The sequence below is a fragment of the Rhinolophus hipposideros genome (assembly GCF_964194185.1).
Source record: "Rhinolophus hipposideros genome assembly, chromosome: 3".
Lineage (NCBI taxonomy): Eukaryota > Metazoa > Chordata > Mammalia > Chiroptera > Rhinolophidae > Rhinolophus > Rhinolophus hipposideros.
The window spans coordinates 37620473-37634464 of NC_138049.1; the positions used below are offsets into that span (position 1 = coordinate 37620473).

At 39.7% G+C, this 13992-nt stretch overlaps 1 protein-coding gene across 1 annotated transcript; it reads right to left on the reverse strand.

Annotated features, from left to right (window-relative positions):
- Nucleotides 1-13703, reverse strand: GJA1 (gap junction protein alpha 1). The gene is made up of 2 exons (XM_081043050.1): nt 13473-13703; nt 1-2897 (listed from the first exon to the last, which is right to left on the reverse strand). The coding sequence occupies exon 2, from the start codon at nt 2879-2881 to the stop codon at nt 1733-1735; it is 1149 nt and encodes a 382-aa protein (XP_080899176.1). The 5' UTR covers nt 2882-2897; nt 13473-13703; the 3' UTR covers nt 1-1732.
- Between the last annotated feature and the right edge of the window lie 289 nt (nt 13704-13992).

The following is a 13992-nucleotide window of genomic DNA, read 5'->3' on the forward strand; positions in this document are numbered from 1 at the left end:
TGTACACTAAATTAAAACTTTATTGAATAAAGAACACTCTCCAGAACACATGATCTGATGGACTAGGTTTACATTGTATGCAATGAAGCTGAACATGACAGTAGTTTAACATGGAATGTCAAACAAATTAGTATTTATCATTGTACAAAACAGTTTATGTAGATGACATGCAAGAAGAAAAGTATGATACTCTGCATTTTCACTAATCATCTGTGATGAATTTTAAAAAGACATTTGAAGAAACTGGTAGATTTCTTTAGGATATATTGCAAATAAATTAGTTACCTGTACTACTGAACATCTGTCGATCTCTTTTGCATTTCAAATAAAATCTTAGTGCAAACATCCAAGTTGCTGATCACTCCGAAAGACTGTCAAACTCATAGTAGAATACAATTTCTGAATTAATGTGCATTAAGTAGGACGAAACCAAGGACGCCAGTTACTGCAAAATTCATTTAGGCACACTTAATAGTCCACTCTAAGCATTTCTTCTAAATCTCTCACATTAATTACTAAAGCCCGTTTACAGTACTAAAATTCTATCATTCAAGCATCAATGACTACACTTCAGAAAAAAAAAAAATCATTCATTTCAGCAATAGCATTACTGCTATATTCTAAAAAAGAGAGAGAAAGGGAAAAAAAAATCATAATTAACAAAACCAGTATCCATCATAGGATACATGGGGAAAAAACATTTTAGGAAAAAAGTGTGCTTTACTCGCACAGCAGGAATTATATTATGTAAACACCATTATTGGCCCACACCACAAAATCCATGAGAAAGGTTCAAATCTGAACACTGTGGGTACATTATTTTCAAATCTGTTTTTGTGTTTATACTGTATCTGCTTGTACCAATACATGACAAATAAAACACACTCTTTCACACACATACACATACAAGTGATTGTTAAATATTGAGCATGGCTTGCTTCCCTGACTCAACTCAAAACATATTAAAAGTGACATCCCAACTATTTTAAAAATGTTTACAGAAATCATTGAATGTGAATAGTAGTTGAGGAATGATGAAAAAGTGGTGGTAACATGATGCGAGTGGATATAAAAAAGAATGTACGTATAACTTGGCTGAGATTTGCAAATGCATGGAAAGTCCTTTCCTGTGGGCCTTGTCTGAACTTTTAACTGATACCAAGAATATAGTAGCACAAGTCCATTGACACCTGGAGGGTCAGGCCTAGAAAGCTTACCTTCAAAGTGCAAATTTTAACAATGGAATGTTTTAGCAGGGACACAAGAACAATCCTCCATCTTTTTTCTTTATTAAAAGAAGTAAGATGTTCAGAAAGTATTTTTTCCTGGCCAAAGTTATTTCAGTTTCTCGGTAAAACAAAAAAGTAGTTAGCCAAAAATATCAACCACTCTTTCACATACACAGGAACTATTTTTAGGGGAGATGTGGGGCAGGGAGGGGGAGAGAGAAAGCCCTTACCTATGTATCACCTAATGCAATTTTTACTTAGAACTTAGGTTCTTTGAATCAACTACATTAAATACCGACGTGTACTTCCCTTAACCCCTCCCTCTCCACCCGCCTACCCCTAATATCCCAATGAACCCAGGTATTCTAGTGTCTGTGTTTCTAAGCCTCATGATAACGGCTGTTGAGTACCACCTCCACTGGAACAAAATGAACACCTAAGGTGCACTTTCTACAGCACCTTTTTCTTCTCCACAATTGAGTGGAATGCTCTCAAGCCTGGATCTAGATCTCCAGATCATCAGGCCGAGGTCGGCTGCTGGCCCGACTGCTGGCTCTGCTGGAAGGCCTCTGGTCCACAATGGCTAGTGGTTGTAGTTCGTGCCCAGCAGCCAATTTTTTTGAATTCTGGTTGTCATCAGGGAAGTCAAAAGGCTGTGCGTGGGAGTTAGAGATGGTGCTTCCTGCCTGCCCCATTCGATTTTGTTCTGCACTATAATTAGCCCAGTTTTGCTCACTTGCTTGTTTGTTGTAATTGCGGCACGAAGAATTGTTTCTGTCTCCAGTAACCAGCTTGTAGCCAGGAGGAGACATGGGTGAGAGGGGAGCAGTTGGTGAGGAGCAGCCATTGAAATATGCATATTTTGGAGATCCACACTCTTTGGCCGGGCTGAGCGGGCCGGTGGTAGCGTGGTAAGGGTCGCTCTTCCCCTTCACACGATCCTTAACACCCTTGAAGAAGACATAGAAGAGTTCGATGATGTTCAAGGCAAGGGACACCAAAGACACAACCAGCATGAAGATGATGAAGATGGTTTTCTCCGTGGGACGAGACAGAAAGCAGTCCACCTGATGTGGGCAGGGTTCTCTTTTGCAAGTGTAAACGGCGCTCAAGCTGAATCCATAGATGTACCACTGGATCAGCAAGAAGGCCACCTCGAAGACCGACTTGAAGAGGATACTGATGATGTAGGTTCGCAGCAAGCCCCCTCGCATTTTCACCTTGCCGTGCTCTTCGATGCCATACTTGAACTTCTTTATTTCAATCTGCTTCAAGTGCATCTCCACGTTCATACCATCAGTTTGGGCAACTTTCAGTTCCTCCTCTCTCTTGTTCAGTTTCTCTTCCTTCCGCATCACGTAGAACACATGTGCCAGGTACAGGAGCGTGGGGACAGACACGAAGATGATCTGCAGGACCCAAAAGCGCACGTGAGAGATTGGGAAGGACTTGTCATAGCAGACGTTCTCACAACCAGGTTGTTGGGTGTTGCAGCGAAAGGCCGACTGCTCATCACCCCAGGCTGACTCAACTGCTGTCCCCAGCAGCAGGATTCGGAAAATGAAAAGGACTGAAAGCCACACCTTCCCTCCAGCGGTGGAATAGGCTTGAACCTTGTCAAGGAGTTTGCCTAAGGCACTCCAGTCACCCATGTTGCCTGGGCACCTCCTGAAAAGAAACAAAAAAAAAGACAACTGAATGATCAGACGGCAAGATATTAGTTTAATACAGAGTTTCTTCCAGCCGACAGTCAAAATAGTATAAAAGCTCTCGTATCTTTTTAGCATTCTTAAAAAAGAAAAAGGTGCAAACTCTTCCTGTCCCGTTTTCCCCCTGCAAAGAAGTCTCACCGTTTTCTTGAGATACCATAAGTTTTAAAAGCAATGAGTCTATGTGCTGAGTAAACTGAGATCTTAAACTGTGAAGATGAATGGCTTGCTCAGCCACTGCCTCCACACATGACTTAAGAAGCTGCCTGTCTGCTAAGTGCCTCTGCTTAGTTTATCCATCTGATAAATGAGGACAGTTCTTGCCTGGTTGGCCTATGCCTGGATGCATGCCGAAGCAAAACCCTGATGTGTATTATTCAAAGAGCCGTGAATCTAAGAATTGAGGTAAAGCCACCCATTAACACACATATCCTGCACATGCAAGCAACCTGTTTCCAAACTCAATCCTGTTATATACATATAGCACTCTATTACTAATTGTATTCTGAAATGTTTCTCCTTGGCATTTCAAGTGTAATCTGGGCGTTCTGTACATTATGGTCATTTCTACTTCTCTGTTTCTTCCTAAGCAGTGACTCATGTGGTTCAGAAGTCTGCCTTCTGCCCAGAGTAAAATATGTTGTACTGAAAGACACCATTTTGACACAATATGTCATTATATACAGGAACTTACTTTCAAAAAAAACAAATGCCCATCAAATTTCAGGTAATAATTAAATCCACCTCTATTCTAATTATAGCCTGAAAAAAAAATAAAGATCACCTTAAAGTTTATCTCCAGCAAAAATGACTGGTTTTCAACTTTTCATTGCTGTACACTTTCAAGTTCCCTTATTGGGCTTTGGGACCTCAGCCGATACAATACCTAAATATCTAAGGCTAGAACTTCCCCATTATTGGGAATAAGAAAAAGACTCAGTTCTTTAGAGACAGTAGGTATCCCAAACGTTATCTATTCCATTTTATACTTCTAATGACCAATAGTCCATTTAACTGATGAAAACTGAGGTCTTGGGTATATAAGAAATAATCATTCAGCTATCAGTAGAGGCAGAAGAAGTATGACCCCAAGTCTTCCAATGTACTACACTAGTTTTAAAATTATAATAAAGCTGGCTTAAGGCTAGAAATGCTTCCATGCTTTGATGTATACAATCTTAGTGAAGGCTAAAAGCTGGGAAGAAATAAGTAACACTACATGTGGCAGGCATAGAGAATATAGTCTAATTTTCAGCAGAGTAGTAATTGGAGGATTTAGAAAAGGATGCAGTAGTCAACTATTATTTAATAATTAAAAACAAGCAAAGTAAAGACTTTCCAGGAGCTTAGTAAGGAATTTTAAATAGTGTAACTAAAAGTAGGATTATATAGGCTTCTTTGAAATATGTTCATTATCTGAGTATAAAGAAGTTTCTCATCTGGTATTGAACTGTGAGCCATTGTCTCCTTATAGGAAGTAAATGAAATCCAGGAGTCTTCTTCCCCAACATTACATTTCTGTCTAATGCCTGTACCTCCTGGCTATAGAGTGAGAAAAAAATGAAATGGAAACCTGGCCTGGGATTTCCTGAATGAAACAAAGAGATGGCTGATACATAAAGTGAAACTATGCACTAGCTATCTAAATTGCCAGGTGATGGGTATCTTCAAGGACAGCCTAGAGACTGGTGCCAAAGAATGCTGGGTAAAGAGTGGGAGGTGGATGGACAGGTCACAGAAATAATGCTCTCCCAGTGGTCATAAAAAGGGAGCTTCCCTTCTACTTTTAGAAAGGGCCATTTTAGATTCTGAAGTCACAAGTTAGACAGTAAAACTGATGTATGAAAAGAGCAGTCAAACAAGAACAAAGGCTTGTGGGGTTGAAAAGAGGGTTAAATAGCCACAGGAAGGCTTGAAGCAAGGGGGAGTAATTTAGCTTTGATGAACAGTTTGATGGTGAGAGAATGTAAAAGGAAAGAAAACCCTACAATTTAGCAGAAAATACTACATCAGGAAAGAAGAAGTACAGTGCATGAGGGTCAAACAAACAACAGAATTTTTGGAGCTATATCAATAGACAGTTTCTATGTGATGATGTGTAAATTGGCCCTAATTCTGTTTGTAGAGAATTCCGGTATTTTGCCAGTGTCATCTGCTTTTGCTCAAATATTCCAGTTGTGTTGAGGGGTGGGGTGGGGGGGAAACAACAGAAACAATCAAGTGTAAAGTGATAAATTGTTTGCATACATATATTCACCTAATAATCGAGCTCAAGACAAACTTAACATGTTTAGAAATAAGACCAGGCACATTGAGATACTGTCATTTTGGTCAATGTTTCATCATTATTCAAAGTAAAATATGATTGCATAGATACTTGTACCAATTAATTTCTAAGTTTCTTTAGATTCTATTCAAAATAAAACTTGACTTGCATACGATTTTGAGATGCCACAAAAATATCCAGAGTCACCATATGAATGGGGTCACTGACAGTGCTCTAGGTAGTAGTTCCTTATCAACACACCAGCAACTTAATTGCAAAGTTGTTTTTTCTTTAAGCACCCACGCAGTTGTCATTTGCATTAATGAGCTATCCTCTTTCATCTGAATAAGATGAATTATCCAATAGGACACCTACAATCCTGTAACATGTAGACACCTGTCATTACCACTATCAGAGAGACCATCAGGTAATGTTTAATGTTTTTGCTCATAATGCTTGTGATTCTCAAGGAGAGGTAACAAAAATAGTTACTTTTTTTGGTAGTTGTTCTCTTTGTTGTGAATCAAAAGTTCTGTCAAATGATTGTTCCCTCCCATTAATATTTTCATTTTTACAAGTTTTAGTTGAAAAATTGTCTTTTTATAAAAAAAGGGCACAATTACATGTTTATAGAATTCCTGCGGAATCTAAAGAAAAGAATAAGTGAATGAACTAATCAGAAACAGTTTTGGGGACAAAGAGGAAAAACTGAGGGTTGTTAGATGGGCAGGAGGGTGGGGATAATGGGGAAGGTGAGGGGATTAGAAAACAGTCAGTAACCATAAGATGGCCTCAGGGTTTTTGCAAATTAATTTGGGGAACGTAATCAATAATGTTGTAAAGATTTTGTAGGGTATCCGATGGACACGTGTCCCATTTGGGAGACCACCTCAGGGATGATGTAGATGCCTGATCACGGCACTGTACACCGGAAGCTAAACAATAATAAATGCCAACTATAATTTTATATATATAATGTGATGGCTCGGTGTGAGGTCAGTGTGAGGTCGGAGGGATAGTGGATGGGGGGAGGGGAGTCCACAGTGTGAGGGATATAAATGATGAACGTCTAAGTATTACCTTGTCTTGTGCACGTGAAACTAATAAAAAGAAAAGAAAAAAAAAACTATTTTTACATAAACCAGACTATAGTGTCTGGGGGGGTACACTTAGATGATAAAAATCTTAAAGAGACACAGGGAAGTACAATAAAAGTCAAGATATTACTTTTAAAGAAGGGGGAGCTATGACTGGGTGGGGAAATACAGGGGGTCTTTGGTTGGCTGTCAACATTCTGTTTCTTGGCTTTGGTGATGGTTGCAGTAGTGTCCATCATGTACATGATGTAAGCTATTTTTTGTGCATGATTTTCTGTACCAGTTTTATTTTACAATTAAAAGATTTTAAAATGCTAACAACAACAACAAAAAGAATTCCTGGCATTGATTTATAGACTATATACCTCACTTATATTCACCAGTAAGAGACAGGTATATACCTTGTTTGTTACACGGCAGCTGAACGTATATTAACATATATCACGAATGTTCATTCTTTCACCTTCAGGTTCCAAAGTTGGAACTCTACGCATATATGCAGACGGAGGTCTAGGTGAAGGAGCCAATGCTTGCCAGCTGCTGGACCTTCCTGTGCCTTCTGTGTACCATGTTAGATCGCGTTTTCTTTTCTTTTTTTATTAGTTTCAGGTGTACAAAATCACGTAGTGATAGTGATTAGACATTTATACCCCTCACAAAGTAATAGCCCCTACAAGTCTACCATTCATCTGGCACTGTACATAGCTATTAAAATACCATTGACTATATTCCCTATGCTGTATTTCACATCCTGTAGATTGCATTTTCTATTACTCTTCATGGCCCTCTAGACTAGAGGCATGAAGACCTCTGTCAGAAGTCACAGACACCCAAGTGAGGCCTGACTGAGGACCATCTGGTCCCTTTACAGTGTTTTTTGAACTACATCACAATCACTTGGCAGCATTTGACAAAAACATACATTCTGGGCACTCACCAGTCTTAATGGATCTGATTTACCAGTGGGTGGAGAGGAGCACTAGGATTTTAGTTTTTTGTTTCTTAAAAAACAAACAAAACAAACAAACAAACAAAAAAACCCCAAAGTACTAGGTGATTCTAAAGTAAGGTAAAGCGGCAAACAATGGGTTGACATATTTTTGTACTCTGTTGTTCAAAATATTTAGGAGTGGGGAAATGTCAGGAAAGCAGAAAAGGACAGAGTCTAAAAAGGTGTTGGGGGGGCAAGCAGCATGAGGATCAGAAGCTTTGGGGGCACCCAGGACCTGAGCTCACCCTTCACTGAGCCCTCCCAAGTGTCAGTGTCACTCCACCATCTCCTGCTCCCCAAGAGCACAAGGACTCAAACACTTTATTCAAAGTGAAAATAAACCTTCAATTTTAAATTACTTTTTACTGTCCCTTTGCCAGAAACTTAAAAACAAATCACTGTGCCAAAGCTGCAGTCAAGTGTTCATCTCACTAATGTCCTAATAATTAGGAGAATTCGAAAAAATTTTACTTTCAATTTTAAAGGTATTCCCAAGAAGATGCAACTGTAGTGAACTGAGTAGGGACTTCAAATAAAGGTAAATAGGACTGCTGAAAACTAAAGTGAGACTTGATACATCTATCACCTTTTTATGATTGCAAGTAAACACTTAGGGAAGATGGTCATCAATATTTGAAAGAATAAAATCATGAAGTCCAAAACTACATCAGGAAATGTCTATGAAAGTTCCTGACAAAATCATTTAATGGATTTCTTGGGGTAGGGGAAATCCCATGTGTATATTTCTAATGTACTAGAACCCCAAATATTTAAGGCCCAAAACTATAACACTCCTAATGTCTTTAACTTTTCTAAGAACGCGTTCCTTGCATTAAATGTCTGAACTCAGTTGCGAACATTCTTCTACAGTTATGGTCAGATGTTCTTTTGGTGATGTCCATCCCCACACATAATAAACATAACCCACATTCAATCCATCAGCAAATACTACAGGTTTTATCTCCCCCCCACCAACAGACTACGGATGAGTTTCTCTACCACCACTGCTCTTAGCCTGATCTCAGCCATCATCACCTCTCTTCAGGTTTCATGTCAGTAGTCTAGTCACGTGGCTTGCTTGCCAACCTATTCTCCTCAAACAGTCAATCTCGAAAAAACAAACAACCAAGCTTTTCTGCCTCCATCAGCTCTGCTCCATCTGTGGCTCACCCCCTCACATCCTTAGGTGCCTGTTCTGGTTGCACCTCATTAGCCATTCCTCCTGCCCTGTCACTTCCTATGGCCCTCGTCCGGCTTTTGTTGCTTAATGGCCCTTAGCTATATTTGACATATTATATATTTACCTGTTTACTGTCTGTCTCCCTCCATGACAAGGTTTTATTACTATCTGCTTTCCTCAACTAGAATGTGTGCTCCATGAGGGAGCTTCTTTTGTCTATTGCTGTATACCCAGTGCTGAAGAGAGTTAAGAGATGCTAAATAGTCAAATAAATAGTATTATCAGCATCTCACATGATGCAGACTACCAAATTTTCAAGTGAAAATTGTTGAAACAGAGAGCTGTCTGTTGAAACAATATCCTTCAAATGATTCCTGAGCAGGCAATAGGTCTGAATTAATAATAATAATTTTTTTTTAAAAATGCTCTTTAAGAGCTTCTTTCTTTTAATAGATCTCAGTGATTCAGGATGCTCACAAACTCCAACAGGTATCATAGATGTTTATTCAGTTTCACTATTATGTTGTTACAGGTTAAAATTTAAAAACAACAAAAACATGTTGTCCCCCAATTCTGTCACATTCTAACTCTGATTTTACCATATGGTTTTTACTGTCACTGACAACACTATTGCAAGAAGTCGCCTGTTTACGCTCGTGTTTATTTCCAGGATGACAAATCTTGGGGGAGAATTGGGTCTCTGAAGAGGAAGATCAAGGTGTGATATTAGCTGATGTGATAGTAAGCCCAGTTAGTATCACACTCTATATAGTCTCAGTCTGCGCAGGCACTTAAGTGATCTGAATCAGATACCATGAAAATTATTCCCAGTTCATCAGAAAATACACAACCTTTGCTTCCTCATACTTAGACAGGTAGCCTAACTCTGTGGTGTAGCAAATTCCATGTAAACATCTATTCTACTTAAAATTCTGCCTCATGATTCCGTGATCATCTTTAGATTCCTTTGTAAAGAATGATACCGTTAGTTCCATTTCCACAGGTATTTTATGTGTGGCACTGAACAGCATAAAGTTTTGTGGGGGTGGGTAGGGGGGTGCGCAACGGATGGGATATACCAACAAGACTTTTCCCTGGCTCTCACCCCTCTTCATCACAGTCAACCTACATCAATCTCCATAGAACAAGATGGGGCCTGAGGGCTGAGGGAGTCCATCCAAAGAGGATGATGCCTGCCAAATAGGGACAATTCAATCCCTTCCCTAGTTCAACAGCTATCACTTAACTCCCTCATTAACAGGTTTTCCTGGCCACTTTGGGGTGCTAGACGAAAAACCCTAAGTCAGAAGAAGCTGCAGGCTAAAAAGCCATGTTCTTCTATTGTGATCTGATGAACTTAAAAACATTTCTATCAATTCTTAATGTTTCCCCTCACTCTCAACCTCCAACTTGACTTTTTATTAAATAGCCTGCTTATTTTCTCATAATATTAACACACCCCTAGGGTGCTCACAAGAAGAATATTAAGAACAGTCTGTTTTCTTCAGTGAGCATTGAATAACTCCCATACAATATTGCTATTTTAGTAATCCCATCCCAATTTATGAGAAGACTTTACCCTTTATCAATTGATATGGAGAAGAACCATGATGAGTGTCTGCCTTTTTTGTTTCTATTTGGAGGCATCTGCCACAAATCACGAAGAAAGCCATACGCTATAGCATGTATCTGACTCACAGAAATTGCTAAAAAAGAATAATAAACACTCTATTTTTATATTACTGTGAATTTTAAGCATCCCATAACATATGTTTTCTAGGAATTACTTAGAAAGGTAGGGAAATTTGAATGTAAAGATTATAGACATTTTTAAGGCTAAAGTCGTTGAGATTTTACACACACACACACACACACACACACACACATACACACGATACATCTCAGCATGGTTTGTGTTTTAATTTTGGCAAAATGCAGTCTGTATACATACATAGCCAAATGGTGAATTTAGACAGGCTAAGTGGAGAACGTAGGCCGTTATCCAAAGGATCTAAAAAAATAACCTCCCAGAGAAACTCTGAAGAATTGTTTTTAGCACAACTTATCTATCTTGAATATTGGCATTAATGATAAACACTAGGTAATTACTTTTCTTTCCAGAGCTGAAGTAGTGTTGAGTAGACAAGCTTCAACAATCTATTTAAACAGCCAAGAATCTTGAAGGGAAGTCAGAACAACAGGAAAGGTGGAGTAGAAGGGATTAATCACTGGTGACTTTCCTATTGTTCCGTTCCCTCCAGTATCATATATAAAGGCTCTGAGGCTCACACCTAGCTACACCTCTGGATAACAGCAAAGGAACTAAGGAATGCACTGTTATCTAAGTTTTCCATCCCTCTCTATGCAGGAATTGGAAACATGTAAGCAACAAAGCAACTGTCAATATCTGAAAACACACCCTTTTGGATCCTTGCTGCAGAGTATCTTTGGAACTATGTTTCCCACGGAGAGTCAACTATAAAGGGTGAGGAACTGAGTGTTACGTATGGGGTAGCTGTGGTAACAAACTTCAAAGGGTATTAGAAAAATGTGGAATATGTTTAAATAGTTAAGAAAGTGGGAGCAAATCACTACCACTGCGTTTTCCACGCAAAGGATAGGTGACAACTACACCCCGACTTTGGGAATTACAAAGCATCGCACATTGGGAAAACATGTTTCAGTAGTACAAAATTCAACACATTCACAGGGCAGAAAATACGTATTGCCATTGGTATAATTTCCAGTCAATTCGGCCTACCTAGAAAAATTCATTATTGTTTCCCAGACGCATTTTCTATCTAAATGGCTTAACTTCATTCTTGGGCATGGAGTTAATTTAATGAGATCTCTGCATTACTACAGGCTTTTATTTTCAGAAATCTTTGTACAAAAGATTAGGTTTCTTTAAAAAAAAAAATCTCAATTTAGTCTTCAAATTGCCACAAGGCACTTCTGATGGAGTTGGAGGATGAGATTAAGCATCTTGTCATTACTAACCTGGTTTGGAAAGCAAAAAAAGGTAAAAAAAATGAAACCCACCTCCAAATAAAGTCATGTCTATTTTTCCAAGAATTTTATAGCTCCTCTTTTCCCATTTTGCCCTTCGAGAAGAAACGCAGGCATGCCTTCGGGTGAGGATGAGTATGGAGATGGTGATGGAGAGTTTAAGGGTAAACTTTACCAAAGATGCTCGGTAAACATTTGGATGGCTACGAACTAAAAAGACAGTGTGGGCGATCCGCTGCTCGGAACTCTTAGGTTTGAGTTTCCGAAACCTGATTTGCGTTTGAACACGTCACGAGTTCTTTCCTAATTTCATTACGGTGCCCACCCCTTCGCGCCCTACCCCACATTCTTGGGAAGTTTCGACAACTTCCAGGAGAGTTACAAGTGCAATTTAAGCACGGTTAATTCCTAAGGTACTCTGATTTCCTTTACCAACGCTTGTACAGTAAGATTTCAGAATTTTAAGAAAAAAAAAACAAAAACAAAAACCTACGAATGGGTGTGAGAGGGAAATTACATTGACAAGATTAATTGATCATTTGCTCTTCTTTTACCATTTGGGTCCCCAGTCCATCTGCACCCCTCCACTCTCTCCCCCACCCCACCCCCACTTTTGGTGGCAGAACTGGGACCTGCGTTGGGGTTGACGTGTGAGGGAGGATTCCAGGGCAACAGCTCACCAAACCTCTCCAAAACCCAGACGCCGGGGCTGCGCAGGGGCCGGGGAGAGCCGGCCGGTGCTAAGATGGCAGGAAGCGCCCCGCGCCCGCCGCGGCCCCCTACCTCCGCTAAGCTTTCATTTTTATTTGCTTTTCAGCATTCTCTGGTGCAAACACTTCCAACTGCAGGGTCACACCAAGAATTTAAACGGATTAGTGTAGTCTGTGTAGTTAGGACACACAAAACCCGTACGGAACACGCTAACAGAATGTGTGTCACCAATAAGAGCATTTAAGAAACGGAATCCTTTTTAGTAACAAATCAGTGTAAGCTTCGCCTACCGGCAGCGCCCTGGGAGCTCCAACTCAAGTGTTGCCCAAAGCTCGGAAGTCTGTTACAGGTTCGGCCAGGCGGAAGGCGGCGGACGGGGTGGGGGTGGGGGCATGTTAGCTCTCTCCAAGGAGCTGTTTAAGAAATTTCGTTTCATATTCTTTCTAGGAGCTCCGGTTTTAGGAGACGGTTTTGGAAATGAACCCTGGCATACACTCTTTTCTGAACGTGTGTTCAAGCCCTCTAATGCTTTGTAAGTAACCACCGCCCATTCAAAGGATTTCACCTCCTCAATTGCCAACGTGGTTGAGTAAAAGGTGGCTCTCCTGAAAGTCTCAAATTTTTCCACAGTAGTTGCAGAAACAAAGTAACTCTTTACTGTTGATTTAAAAACCTCAATATTACAACACTGACTCTTATACCATTTGTTTACCGGGGAAAAATTTTAGGAAGGGACCACGTGGAAGTCACGTAACCGCAAGGTCTTAACAAAGCACTTTGTTAAGAAGCTTGCTTTGCCAGGCTATAGACCATCAATCAAGATTTCCACATGAAAAAGCAGAAAGTGTAGAATTCTATAGCAAGCATGCCAAGCAAATTTGCACTTTGATTTTTGTGCTGCTGTCGGTCAAATTTCCAACCCAGGCTCCGACCCCCCCCCACCCCCCAAGTTATAAAGCACCTAGACTATTCCTGATTACGAAGAAAGTAAAATTATACTCTAAAATGAAGAACCAAATATCCAGCAAACTCGTGCTTTATTCTAACTGGAAAGATCTGAATCTTATTTTACCTGTTCCATTATTAATAGAAACTTTATAACAGTCGCACAACTACTGAACGTTCAATTTTAACTTTAAAACTATAGAAACACTTTCAAGTTCATCGTTTCATTTACAGTATGATATCAAAGGTACATTTAACACATTTAAAAACTTTAGAAAAGTTTTACATGTAGAAAAAGAAACAAATAGGTAAAGATTTTTTTTTTTTTCACTTACTCTTTCTCTTAAAAGAAGTGAAGTAGGAACGCCAAGTTATTGAACTCCTTAGAGGATGAAGTAAAATGCAAAGGCAAGTTCAGGCACTCAGACCTGTCTATATTTAAAGTTTAAACGTCTGCTGCTGTTTGGTACTTTCCTCACTCCTTCCCCCTAATGAAAGAAAAGTGCTGATACCTCGTAAAAGCTTTTTTCTAACTTGGAGCACACAGCTTTTAAAAGTTTCAACCCACTGACTCAACGAGGAGGAGGGGCTAGGAGAAAGGGGAGGGGAGAGGAACGGCGGGGAGGGAGAGTTAGACAGCAGGCCCGCGAACGTTGACGTGTGGGGGAGAAGAGTCAGAGAGGAGTGGCGAGGTCGGACACAAAGTTGTAGTTTAAGTTTGCTGACGAAAGAAATGAAAGCATTCGAGGTGAGAATGCTACTACTTGTAGTTACTTTTTACAGATAACAATTACTGGTTTTAGCGCTTGTTTCACCAAAAGTCCAGAGATAATAAAAAGTTGTATATTTTACAAT

Excerpts from the sequence above, each read along its gene's own strand:
- GJA1 (XM_081043050.1), bottom strand. The coding sequence starts at position 2,881 with ATGGGTGACTGGAGTGCCTTAGGCAAACTCCTTGACAAGGTTCAAGCC.